At 37.2% G+C, this 18,919-nt stretch overlaps 1 protein-coding gene across 12 annotated transcripts in view; it reads right to left on the reverse strand.

Annotated features, from left to right (window-relative positions):
* Window positions 1-18,584, reverse strand: part of SUPT20H (SPT20 homolog, SAGA complex component) — a 42,230-nt gene extending 23,646 nt beyond the window's left edge. For 5 of the 12 annotated variants that reach the window (XM_039253622.1, XM_039253621.1, XM_039253628.1 and 2 more), the window contains exons 1-10: window positions 18,166-18,332; window positions 16,122-16,218; window positions 12,836-12,871; window positions 12,176-12,234; window positions 11,864-11,930; window positions 8,842-8,971; window positions 7,769-7,872; window positions 4,460-4,576; window positions 3,744-3,797; window positions 534-673 (exon numbers count right to left, since the gene is read on the reverse strand). In XM_039253622.1, coding sequence (XP_039109553.1) covers window positions 534-673; window positions 3,744-3,797; window positions 4,460-4,576; window positions 7,769-7,872; window positions 8,842-8,971; window positions 11,864-11,930; window positions 12,176-12,234; window positions 12,836-12,871; window positions 16,122-16,124 — 710 coding nt within the window. In that variant the 5' untranslated portion in view covers window positions 16,125-16,218; window positions 18,166-18,332. Of the gene's footprint in view, window positions 1-533; window positions 674-3,743; window positions 3,798-4,459; window positions 4,577-7,768; window positions 7,873-8,841; window positions 8,972-11,863; window positions 11,931-12,175; window positions 12,235-12,835; window positions 12,872-16,121; window positions 16,219-18,165; window positions 18,333-18,448 lie in introns of those variants that run through there. The other 7 variants (XM_039253630.1, XM_039253627.1, XM_039253625.1 and 4 more) reach the window with 4 other exon arrangements.
* Between the last annotated feature and the right edge of the window lie 335 nt (window positions 18,585-18,919).

Raw genomic sequence — 18,919 nt, forward strand, 5'->3', positions numbered from 1 at the left:
GTAAGTATAAATTATTCTTTCTATTAACACTTGTGTCTTCTCACCGTCTGTTTTTGGTAAAGACTCTAAATTTATAAGCTTGTTCTTTCACAAAATGCAGAGAGTAAGTCACTCTAATATAAAGCAGACAGTAGTAAAAAATCACAATACACAAAAAAAGTAACTTATTTTAAAAAAGTCATAGTATTTATATATAGAGAAGACACCATAAACAGCATAATTTATTTTTTTTAATTTATTTTATTTATTTATTTTAATCTTTATTTATTTTTTAAGGAGAGAGGGGGGACAAGAGTGTGAGTGGGGCAGGGGCAGAGAGAGAAGGAGACACAGAATCTAAAGCAGGCTCCCGGCTCTGAGCTGTCAGCACAGAGCCTGATGGAGGGATCAATCCCCCGAGCCAGGAGATCACGACCTGAGCCGAAGAGGGACACTTAACTGACTGAGCCACCCAGGAGCCCCCATAAATAGCAAAATTTAAAGCTAATTCTCTAGGAGCATCTTTTGGTTTACCCAACTACAAAGGCACTTACCGTTTCATTGGGCGTGTGTTCATCTTTTGCTTGTTATAAAGCAGTCTGTTGGCAGTACAGGTTACTGCTATAGAAGGATCAAGACACAGTGGTTCAGCTGTAGCGAGGATCAGTTGGCTCTCAAGCAAAAGTTTATCTTCCTGAAATGTATGACATGTATCAGTACCAGATTTAAGTTTTTCAAATCATACATATTTCTTAATCTAGAAATATTCCTTGGAACTCTATGTACTACCATAAGACATAGTATTTCAAGTTCCAACTTTGTAGATTTCAGAAACTTGACAGCATAATGAAATTACTAATGTAAATTCAGTAATTTGTAGTGTACAACATGGTGAAGTTGTAAGAGTGCCTATTCATTAATTCAATAAACATTTACTGAGCACTTACCATGTGTCAGCCTCTGTTCTAAGAGTTGAGGATAAAGTAGTGAACAGATAAAATCACCTGCTCCTTCAAAGCTTACAAGAAAGATGACGATGGATCGTAGAACTTTTAATGAACTTTTAATATCCATCCTATTCAATACTCCGTTTAACTTCATTACAAGAATAAAAACGATTACACTAGCATTGTGTAAACTCTATATTCTCAATTCCAAAATACATAGATCTACAGGCTTTACTTTTTTTAAATTAAAAATTTTTTGCTTAATTACTGAAATTTTTTAACAGCAACAACTAAATACTTTACAGTCAAATGAGTCAATTAACATTATTGCTAAGAATTTTTGCAAAGAAAGAAACACTGTTTCTTTCAACAGTTCAACTCCTTATTATGGATATTTTCAAACATAAACAAAAGGGGAAGTGTAGTGACACCCATGTACCAAAACTCAATTTAACAACTGCCCCTTAACTTCTTATGCTTTTGTTTTGCTGATGTAATTTAAAACACATCTTTGATGTTGTATTATTTCATCTCAAAATACTCTAGCATGCATTGCTGACAAAAACCTCTAACATCCAGTCTGGATTTAAATTTCCCATTATCTCAAGAGTGTATTTCAATTGGTTTATTTGAATTTGAACTCAAACTCTACACTTTGTATTCGGTTTTTATCTTTTAAACATTTTTATTCTTTAACGATCACTTCTTCTCCCATCTTTTTCCCATTTCGCATGTAACGGATTTGTTGAATTTGACCCAATTACTTCCTGGCTGATTGTTGCACACTGTGTCATTCAACAGTTTATTTCCTAAATTCCCTATAACTTGTTAGATCTAGAAGCTTAAGTTAATTCTGGTTCTATTTTTTTTAGACAAGCATTTTTTATTGGTATTATATACTTTCTCTTGCATCAATCACATGACTGACTGTCCCATTTTTACACTAATGGGGTCAGTCAGATCTCTGCATTATAAAATTTCCCATAAACCTATAACCTAATGGTTTTTACGCCTAAGAGTTACACCTGTCTAGATTCAAGACTCCCAAAGGGATATTTTAAAAAGTCCATCACTTATTTCCTTTGTATCTATTAGCAGGAATTCTTTTTTTTTTTTTTCTCCTTTCTCTACTGAGGCTGTATATGTGCTAAGTAGTTGGGCGTGTCACTCTCTCAATTCTGGGAAGATTACCTAAGAAGTAGGAATGCTATGAAGTCTATGTCAACATCTTAACAGTTATGTTATCAAGAATATCTGTAATATGTTAAATCACAAGTAGAAATTTCTATTTGGAGTCCTTAATTACAAAAGCAGCATTTATATGCCTCTCATGCAAAGAAATTACATGTTTCATCAATATCAGAAATGTTAATTCTAAACTGTCTTCTATACTTCCTGATTCTTAACTGGAGCCCACTTAAAATAGATTATTGAAGCCTATTTGAATGTATTCTATTCTTAAAAGTTAACTCTAAATTCATGTTTATAAAAAAGCAAGTTAAGAAAATAAACTTTTGTGCATAGAGGCAGGTGATATTTTTCCAAGACAAGAACCATGGATCTGCCTGTAAGAGATGTCCTCCACTAACATTTACTCTATACTAGGATAGTTGTCTGCTTTTACTCTTTTCTATTGAGGTGTAACTGACATAGAACATATTATTTTCAGGAGCACAAGTGATTTGGTATTCCTGTACACTGCAAAATGCTCACCACTGTAAGTCTAGTTAACTTGCATCATTACACACAGCTACAAAAATTGTTGTTTCTTGTGGTGAAAACTTTCAAGATCTAATTTTCTTAAAGAACTTCCTCTTAGTTATTATTTGGCCACCTAACATACAGTTCACACAAGAAAAGCAGAATAAAATGCTACCGACTCTCCCTTTATTCATCAATCTTCAGAATAAGAAACTGATACCCTGGCCAATAATTTTTTTTTTTTTGGTTTTGAATATTCTTTCAATTGATTTTAACCTTAAAGATGAAGATTATAGGCCAAACTAAAACACAATACTTGACAGTTACTGATGAATCAGAACCGTTATTTTGCAGATAATTTTCATTATTGATATTTTTTTTTGGTTTAGTTAACTTTTCCTCTCTAAAGCAGCAGAGAAGTGAACACTATTTTGAGTGGGCAACTCATATATACTGAGCGACCAGTGGAGAGTTACTTGCTATTCACAAAAGTAGTAAGAATTCCCCTAGTGTTGCAACTGGTATGAATGGCAAAGACAGGGTAGGCCTGCTTTAGAATCCTAGATTACAGAAAATCTGTATCTATTTGTATCCATGGCATAAAAAAAAATTTTTCTTCTATTTGAGAAGCCAATAAAAACTAAATTTCACACATTGGGCAGATCAGGTCAGCCTGACCCTATTTCACCATGGTCCTAAAACAAATGAGACTGAACTGCTTACTTCCTAGAAGGGTTATTGCATAGCTGAGGAGACCCATTTTTTTTTTAAGTTTATTTTTATTTTATTTTTCTGAGAAACAGATAGAGAGCAAGCATGGGAGGGACAGAGATAGACGGAGACAGAAACCTAAGCTGGCTCCATGTAGTCAGCACAGAGCCGGATATGGGGCTTGAATCCACGAAGTGTGAGATCATGACTTGAGCCAAAGTCAAGAGTTGGACACTTAACCAGCTGAGCCACCCAGGCACCCAAAGAGACCCGATTTTTAAAGCTCATAAAGAATCCCAGAACTTACTCATGAATAAAATTACAAATAAAATATCTTTTGCTTAACTTAATGTTAACTTTATCCCCTCCTGTATTTTTCCTGTTTGGAATTAAAAAACAACCAACCTGGGTCCATTTATGATTATCACTTGTTATTGAATGCACATCACAGATTAAAGTCTAAAAGAAATAAAAGTTTTAAAAAACACATTAATGTACAGACATACAAACATATGAAACTACTAAAACTCCAAATACAATAGGAAATACATTTTTTCTTTTTAAAGATTTTATTAAAAAAATTTTTTTAATGTTTATTTGTTTTTGAGAGAGAGCAAGTGAGGGAGGGGTGGGGGGGGGACAAAGGATCTGAAGGGGGCTCTGTGCTCATAGCAGTGAGCCCAATGTGGGGCTCGAACCGCAGATATCGTGACCTGAGCCGACACTGGATGCTCAACTGACTGAGCCACCCAGGTGCCCCTTAAAGATTTTATCTTACTTAAAAAAATTTTTTTAACGTTTACTTATTTTTAAGACAGAGACAGAACACCAGCTGGGGAGGGGCAGAGAGAGAGGGAGACACAGAATCTGAAACAGGCTCCAGGCTCTGAGCTGTCAGCACAGAGTCTGATGCGGGGCTTGAACCCACAGACTGAGAGATCATGACCTAAGCCGAAGTCAGACGCTTAACCAACTGAGCCACCCAGGCGCCCCTCAAGATTTTATTTTTAAGTAATCTCTGTATCCAACATACGGGCTCAAATTTGCAACCCCAAGATCAAGACACACACTCCACTAAGCCAACCGGGAGCCCATAAAACACATAATTAAACATTCCTTACCTGCATTGTTGGACGTAAGAGAATGTGCCTACTTTGGTAACCAGGAGATTTCATATTACTGGACTGCCTGTAGTCACGTATTTCTGCTATGACACATCCACAATGAAAAATATTAACCTGTTTTGAGTGAAAATATTTAAGTAAATTTCATCTTTCAAAAGCCTACAGAAGTGTGCTTATATTGAATATTTCAGGTTCTTCACACACTTATGCAACACCTATGGCCACTCACATACTCTTCACTTTATCTTAGCCAAAAAGCCGAGAAGCGCTGACCACTCACATACTCTTAAGTGGACTTCCTTGATGGATTTACCATTACATAAACTTTTTCAAGGAATTATTTTATGTTCATCACTATGACTCAAGAAGCACTTTAAAACTGTTTAATGGCTTCTAGTCATAGACTGGGTTTTAACATTTATATACTATTAATGTTACAAATCACTGGAAATGCTATTCCTGATGCTCAATGGCCAACCATCATATTTTGCTAACCTTGTCACTGTTATGAAGTTTGTCTTTGTTATAAACGGTCAATCAACCCTGTCAGTTTCAGCTTCTGGATAAAACTTCTATTTGCTCTGCTAAGATATCCAGAAATATGACTGTCTTTATTAATAAAAGGAAGAAAGCTAACTATAAATTCAAATAATAATGTTCAGTTAAAACTATTGTTTTCTGGTCCTTTTCTAAGTCCAAAGATAAGGACCTTTATCATTCAAGTCTTGCTAATTACAACCTACCATAGTCATTTATATAAAGTATTATGTTTTTCATGCTTTCAGAACTTTTACTAGAGACTGTGACTTCCTATGCTATGAGTCATTATTATGCCCACGACAACGTGAACTATATGCTAGGCACTAAAGCAGCAGCATCACAGATATACTGGTGGTGGGACAACATTTGCTCTCAGTGTGGGAAGACAGGCAATAAACATGTACAGAAATAAAAAGATAATCTTAGTGATGAATGCTAAAAAGGAAATAAAACAGGGAGAAGTTAACTGAAATTGTGTGCTCAGATAAAAACCTGACGAAGTGACTTTTTAGCTGAGGCCTGAATCACAAAGGGCTGGACACCTGGCACAGATCATTCCAGACAGAAGGAATAGGATATGAAAGGCCTTAAGGTAGGAATATGCCTGGTGTGTTTTAGTACATAAAGAACAATGGATGGCTGGAGTATAAAGACTGGGATGAGAATCAGGAGATGGAGACAAGAAGACAAGTGTTTTGTACAGGGGGGGAAGACACTGAAGAATTTTAAAGCCTGGGAACTTTTTTCTCTCTTGTTTATTTTATAATCTTATCTAGGGGTCTGCAGAGAACTGATTCCTGGAGTTCTAGAATGAAAGCATAAAGTTCAGCAAAGTAACTACAGCAGATCATGATCATATATATTTTGAAGATACAGCGGACCTTTGCTGTTGGATTGAATATAAAAGGTCAGAGCAGGGTCTGAGATTAGAAGGACTAGAACTAGTTGGGGAGGCACAATCAAAAGATGTTTTTGTTAAGTTTGAGGAACCTATTATATATCCTAGTAAGTAGAAGTTTAGAGCTTGAAGTAATAGTCATGGAGATATAAGGAAGCGATTAAATGTCACTTTCATTTAATTGAAAAAGTTTTTTAAGTATTTATTTATTTTTGAGAAAGAGACATAGTATGAGCTGGGGAAGGGCAGAGAGAGAAGGAGACACAGAATCTAAAGCAGGCTCCAAGCTCTGAGTTGTCAGCAAAGAGACCAACATGAGGCTCGAACTCCAGAACCAAGAAACCATGACCTGAGCCAAAGTCGAATATCCAACCAACTAAGCCAACCAGGTGCCCCTAAATGTCACTTTTAAACTCCTGACGCTGGCTGAGATCATCCAGAGATAGTGTGTTACTAAAGAATAGAGGGCCTAGGATTGAACCCTGAAACCTGCACACATTTATGAGAAGAGAAATGATAGTAAAGATGACTGAATAGAGACAAGAGGAAAACCAGAATGTGATGTCTCAGAAGCCAAAAGAAGGGTGTTTCAAGGAGGTAAGTTCATTTGCACTGAATTTTGTTGAGAGACCAATTAAAAGGAGAACAGAAAAGTGACCAACTGATTCTGTGTCATGTAGATCATTGGTGACCTTGACAAAACTGCCTCTTGTAGAATGGTGATGTTAATAATGCTGAAAGAGGTGGGTAGAGAAAATAATGGGATGTGAGAAAAAAAGAAAGAATGATTAGAGACAACTTTGTGAGTAGCTTTGCTGACAAGAAAAGCAGAATTATACAACAGTAGCTAAAGAACGACATGGGGCCAAGGGAGGTTTATTTAAGTTGAGATATAGTAAAACATACTTCTATTTTGTATCTAGTAGAAAGAGGTAAATAGATGGTAGAAGAAGAGGTTATAGTTGCAAGTCCTTGACAAGGAGGACCCAGAATACAAGCAGAGGATTTCTTAAGAACAGCATACTTTTCTTCCATTTTAACAGAAAGGCAGACAGAAAAGTGTGGACAGAGCTCTAGCTGACTAAGGCTAGAAGAAAACGGAAGTTCCCATCAGATGGCTTTTTCCTAAGTATATAGTATCGCTGGAGTGAAGCCAGAGTCAGGAGTTTCTCCCATAATCTTTGCGTAGGTACAGGGAAATTTCCAACAAATGAGCTAGTTATTAAAGCAATTTTAGACGAATCAACTAAATCTACACATTTCAATAAAATAAAAAACTAAATCTACACATTTCAGTACAGCCTAAAGGGTAAGTATCCCACAATAAAATGATTACCACCTAATTATGTATAATGTCTCATTTCTTGTTCTAAAAACCATTGAGAACTTAATATCATTTAAATATAAATATCATTTATAACAAATGCCACATTTGTCAAATCTAATGACATTAAAAAAATTTTTTAGGGGCACCTGGGTGGCTCAATTGGTTAAGTGTCCGACTTCAGCTCAGGTCATGATCTCGTGGTTTGTGAGTTCGAGCCCCACATCAGGGCTCTGTGCTCCTCCCATGTTCATGCTCTGTCTCTCAACAATACAAAAACGTTAATTTTTTTTTTTTTTTTTTAAATATTTATCTTTGAGAGGAGAGAGAGACAGATTGCAAGCCGGTGACGGGGAGAACAGAGAGAGAGGGAGACACAGGATCTGAAGCCGACTTCAGGCTCTGAGCTGTCAGCACAGAGCCCGATGTGGGGCTTGAAATCTCAGGCTGGGAGATCATGACCTGAGCTAAAGTCAGATGCTTAATCAACTAACTGAGACACCCAGGTGCCCCTAATGACATTTTAAAGAGAAAAATTTTGTACCTGAGATTTTTCTAGGAGATCAACCAAAATTGGAGGTAATTCTTCTGCATCCAAGTATTCAAGCAATTCTCCTTCTTCATAAGGCAGTCGAATGGTCTCAGAATCTTAATTTTAAAACAAAGTTTCTGAAAATGATGAGGCTCACTGCAAACCTTAGGTGCATAATTTAAATGAGTTCTCATAAAAAAAAATAAAGAGAATAAATCCAAAAGGTTCTTCTAAAGTTCTTCTTTATTTAAGTCTTACAAATAAATCACTTTACATACTGCTGTAAGACTTGGTAAACCACATACAATTTTAGGTTAGAAAGGAGAAAACCTCCAACATATATTGAAAAGAATCTGGCATAACAACATAATGCAAACCACAGCTGGCAGTGCTACGAGAATATGATAAAATTCCAATGCTGGTAACTGAAAATTCCTTGAAAACAACTTAACCTAATCTGAAAATAAGAGTGATTAATTTGGTACCTCATCTGAAAAATGGTCATTACAGAACAAAATTCTCTGGCTGTTACACTTTATTATAAATTATCAAAAAAAGAAATTAATTCCTATATAGGTGATTTCCTTATAGAACCCATATCATCATCACCATGTCACATTTCTAGAGGTCTTTAGTGAAATCTAATAGTGCTTATATTTCAAAACTATTTTCAAATTTACATTAAAAAGTGTTAATATGAAAATTATTCAAAAGGCAGTGAATCTGCTTAATTTTGAAGGTTTTAGACTCAGAGTACAGTCAAAATACAGAAAAACATAAAACACCTTAGGCTATCTTAAAGTACAAATAAAAATAGAAAATTATGACAATTATTTAAAGGTTAGGTCTTTTACAATTTAACTTCCAAATCTATCTCAATTAGAATTCTTTACAAATGAATTTTCATGAAGGCTAATCATCTTATAGATAATTTCTAACAAAACACAGTAAAGAGGAAAGTTTGGGCTCAAAGTCTTCCTTTATCAAGTCATCAATGACCTGACGACCAGACCTAACATCTAGAAGATATTACACCCTGCCTTGCAGAGGGATTTCTGTGGCTGTAGCACTTTGAAGGCTCTTACCTGATCCATTTTTTCCCCTGAGCATCAGAGAATATCCCTCATTTCCCGGGTAGAGGTTGACCACTAAACAGGATAATGTCTCTTGCATAACAAGCTTCTCTAACAAATTCACATTTCTTCTTAATTTCTGCTTTAAAAAGAGGCAGCACTCATGAAAATAACCCAGCATAACCTTAACAAAAATGCTCTAAGTTAACAAAGTTATATTTGAATTATCTTTTGGTGCTCCTTCCACATTATGATCCTGAATATATGGGGAAAATGCACAAACACTACAGCTACCAAATACAGAACATTTATGTAAGCTTAATTTGATTACTACATTTTATATAAATTAGCTCATACCACAAAGAAAAAAGTTGTCTATATGTGAAATAGGGATCTTTGAGCACATAAGCAGAATATAACAAAAATATTTAAGTAAAACATAAAACCATCAAATACAAATATATAAAACACAGATGCCATATAATTAGTTTCTATGAAATTTAAGTCTACAGACAAAGAATTTGGGGTATTATGTTCAGTTGTACTATTATAGGTATCCACTTCTTAAACATTTTCTGGCATGAAGTAGATCTAAATGAGTCAACAGCTCTAGTCAGTTATAATGTTAGGCTCAAAGACACCTAGCTGGTAAAAGGAAATAAGGAAACTGGGGAGCCTGGGTGGCTCAGTCAGTTAACTATCTGACTTCAGTTCAGGCCATGATCTCACAGTTCTTGAACTCAAGCCCCATATTAGGCTCTCTGCTGTCCGTGCAGGACCTGCTTCAAATGCTCTCTCTCTCCCTTTACAATCTCTCCCATTTTTCTCTCTCTCAAAAATAAAAATTAAAAAAAAAATTAAAAAGAGGAAACAAGGAATTTAAGCAATTTCCAACAAATTCAGTTTAACAGTTCCTTAGAAACCACTTTGTTAAAAAACAAAAACAAAAACACAAGTACAGACACTAAAATTTTAAAATATTTTCAAGTGTAAAGAAAATGTCGTAATTTGACACATGACAAAATAGTCAGAAAAACTATGACAGGGCGCCTGGATGGTTGAGTGTCTGACTTTCGCTTAGGTCATGATCTCGCGGTTCGTGGGTTCGAGCCCCGCGTCGGGCTCTGTGCTGACTGCCAGCTCAGAGCCTGGAGCCTGTTTCAGAGTCTGTCACTCCCTCTGTCTCTCTGACCCTCCCCTGCTCACGCTGTCTCTCTCTCTCTCTCCTAGAAATAGATAAAAAAATTAAAAAAAAAACAAAAAACAAAAAAATGTGACAGTATCTCTTCAAGAAAATAAAGTTGGTTTTCACTTAGTTCTTTGGTGAATATACAAATCAGAGGTCAGAAAATTTCTTTCCTTCTTAAAGAGCCAGATAGTGTATTAGGCTTGTGGGCTATCTGGTCTGTGTTTCAAACACTCAACTCTCCTGTTGTACCTCAAAATCAGCCATAGACAAGACATAAACGAATGGGTGTGGCTGGATTCCAACACCTCATTTACAAAAACATGCAGTGAGCTAGATTCAGCTGGCAGATAATGGTTGCCAAACCCAATTTAGAATCTTCATCTCTCCTACTTTAATTCTGTCTCAGAGGTGATGGGTATGTTTGTTATATTGTGATGATGGGTATATGTACATGTCAAAACTTACCAAATATATTCTTTAAGCATGTCATTTATTGTATGTTATGCCTCAATGAAACTTATAAGAAACAGACACTAAAATTCATTTAATATTTAACACTTAATCCTATTGAAGATTTTAAAGGCAGGATATTACTGGAATTCCACTAATTTTTTGTCTAAAAGGTAAAATGGCATTTAAAAAATTTTGTTTTAAATGTTCATTTATATTTGAGAGTCAGAGCATGAGGAGAGGGGCAGAGAGAAAGGGAGACACAGAATCCAGAGGCTCCAGGCTCTGAGCTCTCAGCACAGGGCCCGACACGGGTTTGAACCCATGAATTGTGAGATCGTGACCTGGGCCAAAGTTGGATGCTTAAACAACTGAGCCACCCAAGTGTCCCAAAAGTGGTACTCGTTTTTTTTAAAAAAAAGTTTATTTATTTTATTTATTTTTTATTTTTTTAAAAAATGTTTTATTTATTTCTAGGAGAGAGAGAGAGAGAAACAGTGTGAGCAGGGGAGGGTCAGAGAGAGAGGGAGTCACAAGACTCTGAAACAGGCTCCAGGCTCTGAGCTGGCAGTCAGCACAGAGCCCGATGCGAGGCTCGAACCCACGAACAGCGAGATCATGACCTAAGCAAAAGTCGGACGCCTAACCGACTAAGCCACCCAGGCGCCCCAAAAAAGTTTATTTATTTTTTGAGAGACAGAGACAGACTATGAGCAGGGGAGGGTAAGAGAGAAAGGGAGTCACAGTATCCAAAGCTGGCTCCATGCTCCCAAGTGTCAGCACAGAGCCTGATGCGGGGCTCGAACTCAAAAAAAAAATGGTATTTATTTTTAAAGAGGGCTACAGAGCTTTTTAAGGCTCTTATACCCTAAGAGTCCAAAAGATCTCAAGAAATCAATTTGTTATACTTCTACTGCCCATACCTTTATGCTATGAGTTCCATTAATCTAATCTTGAATATCTGTGATCAAATTCATCTTTTATTATCATACCTGAATGTCCTACATGTCATGTAATAGCTTTAACTTTACCGTACAAATCACTATGAGGAAATAGGTTACTTTCTTCCTCCAGTCTTCAGTCTACAAATCACTTCTTAGGGGGAAAAAGAAGCAAAAGATAATATATATAGGGGCTTTGCTTCTTTGGACTTCTCAGTGATTTTCTATTACTCAATAAACACTGGTCGCCTCTCCTACCTAAGGAGGTGATCTGTACCTGACGCCATATTAGCCAAGGCAATGGGTGAGCTGTAAAACTGGCGAGAGTCTAGCTAGGAAAGATGTTAGTTCTCTCAAAACTGTAAATTATTACCTGCTTCAAGTGTAAAGCTATCAAATGTTCCTGTTCTTCTACATTTCAAAAGCAGTAAAAATATAAAAAATTTATACTTACCTTAACCTCAGGCTCTTTTTCACATTCTTCAATATATAAGTCATAAAGTTTTTGAAAGACAGATTTTCTAAAATTTCATGAAACAAAAACATGAATATTCTAATCATAAAATGAATGTTATTTTGCATTTTTCCATAATTTTCCCCCAATTTCCCCCAAACTGAGAGTGAAGTAAGCTGCATACAGTTGCTAGTATCAACTGAGAAATTTCAAATACACATAAAGTACCTATAACATTTCCAGCACAGTGCCTGGCAGAAATGCAATAAATAGTATTTTAAATAATCTAAGATAACAATAAAATATTCATACCTTCCACTAGACAGGTATTTCCTTTTTGGAGGTCTCTGTCGGGCACTTTCAATAACATACTAAAAAAGAAAAGTTTATGAAAACAGCTTGCCTTTTGCTTATTAGTGCATGAACAGGTATATTAAGTATACTTAAAATATGTGTTAAGTCTAAACAGACTATTTAGTCACTTCAGTCTCTGATTCATATTAAAATATATCTTATAGGAAAAACTACTTAACTTCTAAATATATGTTACAAATAAGTGAAATTTAAACTGTACTAAAATTAACACAGTATTTCACTGTCATGATATTAAAAAAACAGTTTCAGAACGGAGGTTTCACAGGTCAAAGTTATTCTCAATATGTTTTATGGTTATTTAGGATATGAACAGCATATCCAAGTGCAAGAACTCTATATGTTTTGAACTATCTTCCCCATTAATTGAATTAGAAAAACTTCTCAAAACAGGAAAACATAATTTTGGAAATTCTATGTCTTTATTCAATTAATTTTTATTCCATAATAAATCAGACATTCTAAGTAAGAGATGATCTTGCCCTAACATGTTAACATACTCCTTTGACAACCACATATAAAAATCTCTTAAAAATAAGTTCGGTTAATTAAGACAAATTAAGACAACACTATTTCATACATAATTTAGTCATGCCTCACCTCAGCACGATCCAAAGCTAGTTCTAAAGCTTGTTGCTGTAAAGAGTAAATAGTGTATTTGGTATTATTCTCACAAAAAATTTAATATACATATAACATTTCTAGTTAAGTGTTTAAGTATGTTTATTTCCTAAGATACATCTAACATATTTTCCTTAATTTTTGTACCCTCTACCCACCCCACTGTATGTTGGAGATATATTACAAAGAGAAAACATGGCAATCCTGGGCATCTCATTATGACAACCAAGTATATCAGAAATGCTAAAATGGTTTTCTCTGGCTACAGAGCTAAGAGTAGGATAGAGGAAACTACTTCCGCTTTATAAACTTCAATTTCTTCAACATTCTGAGTAGCACCATGCAGAAAAATATACAGCCAACAAGTATGCGATTAAAGTAAACCAGCTAGGAATCCTGATTATTGGGGGTGCTGTTATAATGGTACCTAATACCAATATAGAAATTTTTAGCATCTTAATGCAGAGAATCTATAATATAAGGTTTCTAGGTCAGTGTCTACTAGAAATACATTAAATGATGGCTATCATTATCATGCTTCAATGACTTTAAGATACCATCAATTATAAGCATCTCTCTGTAATCTATTACATTTTTTTTTTTTTTTTGAGAAGGAGCAAGCAAGTTGGTGGAGAAACACGGGGAGAAGGAGAGAGAATCTTAAGTATCCTCCACACACAGTGCTGGGGCTTGATCTCACAACTGTGGAGATCATGACTTGAGCTGGAATCAAGAGTCACATGCTTAACTGACTGAGTCACCCAGGCGCCCCCTCTTAGGTAATATTAAGAAATACCAAGTATAACTGGAAGATGCCATTAATTATAAACTTATCATTAACTCAATATTAAAATAATAGTTTTAGTGAAATAATAGTTTTATTACTGCACGTAGGGTTTGAGATCTTATAGATTCCCACCCTTCATCCATTTCTTAGAGACCATTATTTGAAGCCAAGAGAAGATAAATTCTGTCTTCTCATTTGTAAAGCTTTCTTTTATAAGAACATCTAAGAATAAAAAGTACTAGGTTTTAAATAAGCAAATTTAACACCAGTATAATATCTCTTTCTAGTTTTATGGTTTGGTTACCATACAGGGTTACGTTATTTTTCATTTACAATGATAGTCCTCTTTAATTTCTAATTCCATCAGGGGGCAGAGAACTTTCCTTTTTAATATACAAGGACCTAAATTTTTCTGTTTTATTTTTTTAATTTATCCAGTAATTCAACCTACCAAATTCCATATAGTAAAAGCTATCACAAAATCCCAAGAACGAAATGGAAAAAAGAAATAGCCAGCCTTTGGAAATTGTGGAAAGGTTTAAGTGACCCTGCCACCCTAGTCCTAAGGTTGGAGAATTTAAAGGATTACAAAAATAGGTCTTTTTTTTTAGCTGCAATAAAAAACAAAAAACACATTACAAAACATCTAAAATGTAAAAGTAAAAAAAGTCTGAAATATGCCATCATTTCAAAAGTTCAGTTAAAATAAATTTATACAAATTTATGAAAAAAATCTCATGAACAGCAGATTCCTAATGAAATTGGTTCCCAAGATTCAAGATGAGATTCTTGAGTATAAATCATCTCCCAGATAAGTACTCTGAACAAATATATATGGTTCTTTTAATTATTTTGTTAAAACCTTAAAGTAAATTTATATGAATTATAATAAATAATCAAATGTACACATGAGAACAACTAGCTATTGTTAGTCTTCTCAAGTAAATATCTCATCTTCTGAAATCAAAATTCAAAAAGCTCTCGGGAGATAAAACTGCCAATGTAAACATAAGCCATCATTTATTCACTACTTCCTTCTAAAATTTAAGAGGGAAGTGATAGCTAATATGGATGCAAATATAAGTCGAGGTCAGCACCTCACTGTAATAGCTCTATTTTTTTTTTAATTTTTTAAATGTTTGTTTATTTTTGAGAGAGAGAGAGAAGTGACAGGGTGGAAGCAGGGAGGGGGAGGGAGAAAGGGAGACACAGAATCTGAAGCAGGCTCCAAGCTGTCAGTAGAGCGCAACTAGGGTCACAAACCACAGGATCATGACCTGAGCCAAAGTAGGACACTCAACCGACTGGGCCACACCAGTGACTCAACAGCTCTACTCTTCCGTAACAGGGCAGTGGTGGAGAGGCAAGATACGAAGAGAAGTATTTTCAAAGGTTTATTCAACACAGTGGTATGTGTTTATTTTTTCATTGTCAAATGCTGGTGATTCTTTAAAACATAATAATTTTTTTCCGTGTGTTTATTTTTTAATTTTTTTTAATGTTTTATTTATTTCTAGGAGAGAGAGAGACAGCGTGAGCAGGGGAGGGTCAGAGGGGAGAGCAGAGTCACAGACTCTGAAACAGGCTCCAGGCTCTGAGCTGGCAGTCAGCACAGAGCCCGACACGGGGCTCGAACCCACGAACTGCGAGATCATGACCTAAGCGAAAGTCAGACGCTTAACCGACTAAGCTACCCAGATGCCCCCATGTGTTTATTTTTTAATGGCAAAAGGTAAACACCCAGTCTCAAGTATGTTTAACGGCTGCAAGTCAGTGAACAGAAATGTGCCATTAGAAGGCTAACATGGATGCTGCTTAAAATGTTATTTGCCATTAACAGGTTACATTTGTTTTTAAATTACAAAAAAAAAAAAACAACAACCCATTAAATTAAGAGGAATTAAGAGGAATCTTAAATTAGAAGAAAACTGTGCCCCCCAAAGCCATTTGTATTTATACCCATCCTCCCTGCCAGTAATTTGATTATGGCAGAAAGAAGTAAATATTTAAGAAAAATTTTTTTTAATCTTTATTGAAAACAGAGAGTGAATGGAGGAAGGGCATAGAGAGAGGGAGACACAGAATCCAAAGCAGGCTTCAGGTTCTGAGCTGTTAGCACAGAGCCCAATGCAGGGCTTGAACCCACAAGCAGAGCCGTGAGATCATGACCTGAGCTGAAGTTTGAGACTTAACCAACTGAGCCACCCAAGTGCCCCAGAAGTAAATATTTTTTAACGCTTCGCAAAGATCAGGACAGATAGTTTATCTGTGTAAGCTGGACATAATTCTAACACTGATTTGAGAGATGAGCCCCCTGTTTTCTAAGAGAAATTGCAGGTGATTGCTAAGTAATTTTCCAACTAGGGTAACTTGGGCATACATTATTTCTGTACCTGTAATACAGTATTTTTATGGAGATGAAGAAGAGAACTTTCTAAAATACAACCATGAACAGCAACACAATGAGCTGTAACTTACCATTATGGTATAAAATAGGGGTCCAAAATGAAGAGAAAACTTAGGTGTGTTGATGAAGAGAGGTGAAAACCATGTCTTTAATATCAATCTTATAGCACTAAAAAAGCAAAAACAAAAACCCCCATATTAACATAAAGCTATTAAGAGCAATGAGATTATTTCATTAACAAGGAAAACCATATGGAAAATATAAATTTTTGAGCACATTTAAAAATAATCAGCAACAATAAAAATCACCACAATCTTTTCAATTGTTGAAAGGTCCAGTTTTAATTAGGTAGGGTAAAAAAAGTTTGTAAGTTAAAACCAGTACTTGCTTTCTTCAAAATACTTAAGATCCAGGAGAGAAAAGAATGTTTATTAATCTCTCCATCACCACTGTTGCTGCTGTCATTGTTCCCATGATTTTTCTAACAACCATCCACTGACTTCGGTCACTCTACAGTTTATTTTACAAATCATACGTTTCATCATACCTGCTGATAAAAGTCCCCTAAAGATATTCCCCTAAATGCTCCAAGCCACATTTTCCAGATGCCAGATGCAGCATCCTTCCAGCCTTTCCTTCCTCAAACTGGATACACTGCTGAAGAATCTCATTCCTCTAACACATGGATTCTCATGCTGCCGGCACAACACAATAACCGGGGGGAGCTTCAAGAAGTGGTATACCCATGTCCCACCTTCCGATTAATTGGTCTGGAGTAGGGACCAGGGATCAGCTTTTATTTTATTTTATTTATGGGGGAAGGGAGGAAGAGAGAGACTATTTTAAGTAGGCTCCACACTCGGTGCAGAGCTTGAGGCAGGGCTTGATCCCAAGACCCCAGGATGGTGACCTGAGTAGAAATCAAGGGGGCAAACACTCAACTACGACACCCAGGCACCCCAATATCTACCGGGACTAGCATTTTTGAAACTCTCCAGATAATTCAAAGTCTAATTCTATATCTAACTCCTTCTAACTTGTCTGTCTACACACCACTCAGGTGAAAAGCATATCTTTGAGTGACAGAAAGCAGTATCTTCCATGTAACATGGTTTTGGTTTGTTTTTGGTGAACCCAAAGCTTAGGTTTTGCCACCCTGGGCTCAAGAAACAAACAAACAAAAACAACAAACGACAGGCATCATCCAAGTTCCAGGAATAATAACTTAAGGAGTAATGCAGCGATTTTCAAATCAAATCTTCCACGAAATTGGGGGAGGCAGGATGGGAAGAGGAAGGCTCAGTAAACTTTAAGTACTATAGACAAAAACCATTAACTGTCTACAACTTACAAATCGAACATTATGATTGTATACAGGATTTACCAGAACCCTGTGAGAAAACCATTGAAATCATCATTTCCATTTTACAGAATAAGGCCCTCAAAACGAAGGACTTTCCCAGATCACACGACAGACAAATTCAGTCCAGACCTCTCAATTTTTACCCTTAGATTTTTTTCTACTAAAGCTTACGATCTTCAGGCTATTCAACCCAGCATGTGTTTCTAGGTTTTTAAAAGCAACCTCTCTATATAAAAAAAAGACCCAATTCTGCTCAGACTAATAAACATCTTTTCCCTTAATTTTGATCTAACTTTATACTTCACGGTTCTCAACATGTACACGGGTACAACTGTACCCGATCTAACTTCGAAAATTCTGTTAATCAACTTCTATTTTCCTACCCAGAACTTTAACGTATTGTACTTAGGAAAACGGAGCCCCTCCTCAAGGGAAGGTTACAAGAGACGGCTTCCAAGAGCAGTTAGCTATTAAGTTAATTTCTGAAATCCCGGTAACCACGGCGAGAACCCGTAGTTAATCCAATTGTAAAACTTGCAATCGGTTCCATCGCTTTTCCTCATCGATCTGAGTCTTCAACTGTTAGAATTGTTTTCATTCCTCTTCTTTTCAACAACTTAGGCTTTACCAGCATAACGCCGCAACTCAACAGCCAGGCGAACAGCCTTTATTCAACATGGACACCAAGAAACCCTCCCCCCACTCCCCAGAAGCGCCACGCGAAATCCTTGGGAATTTCCCGAAATACTCACACCTGGACGCCAGAAGGGAAAACTACAACGAAAAGCGTCGCTTGTTAGCACTTCCGAGAGGCAACCGAGGTGACTACCTGGAAGGTGGGGGGGCCGAGGGGGTGTGCCGCTCGGCTCAGCCCGCCCCGCCTGCGGGTACACCGTCCTCCTCCTGCGGGATCCGGGCTCTGGAAAGCCGCGAAAAGCCACTCGGGAAACCGCTCGCTCACCTCTGACCCCAGCCAAGATCTCGCGCGCCTAACCGCCCGCAGCGGACACGCCTCTCCCACCCGCCTCCGCCCACCTGTGCGGGAGGCCGGCGCGCGGGACGTCGTGACGGCGCCGCTGGCTTTGCTGGAACGAGACATGCGGGACCGGGCCCCGCGCAGGCGGCTGCAGGCTCGCTTCGCACGTACCTCACGGGCCAGCAGCAGCTGGGCTGAAGGCCGGTTCCGGCGTCCGCACTTCCGACTCGTGCGGTGGGCGGGGCGAGCCTGGAGGGCGCGGGCGGAAGAGGTGGAGCTAGGCCAGCCCGGCGGCGCTCAAGAGGCCGGCGACGCGAGGGGGTGGTGTCGCCAGGGTGGGTGCCCACGGGCTCGCGGGGACCGAGGTCCTGCAGGGGGCGGGCCCACATTCTCTTTCGCTGGCCCATCTTCCAGTACTGTAAAATGCGAGTTAGGATGTGGCTATCTGATGGGTACGGTGTCCTTTTGAATTTCTAGAATGAAGAAACTTGGTCTGAGCTTTTATTGCCAACGCATGCGAATGGAAGGAA

Source organism: Hyaena hyaena, unplaced genomic scaffold (genome assembly GCF_003009895.1).
Source record: "Hyaena hyaena isolate Hyena2069 unplaced genomic scaffold, ASM300989v1 scaffold_457, whole genome shotgun sequence".
Taxonomy (NCBI): Eukaryota; Metazoa; Chordata; class Mammalia; order Carnivora; family Hyaenidae; genus Hyaena; species Hyaena hyaena.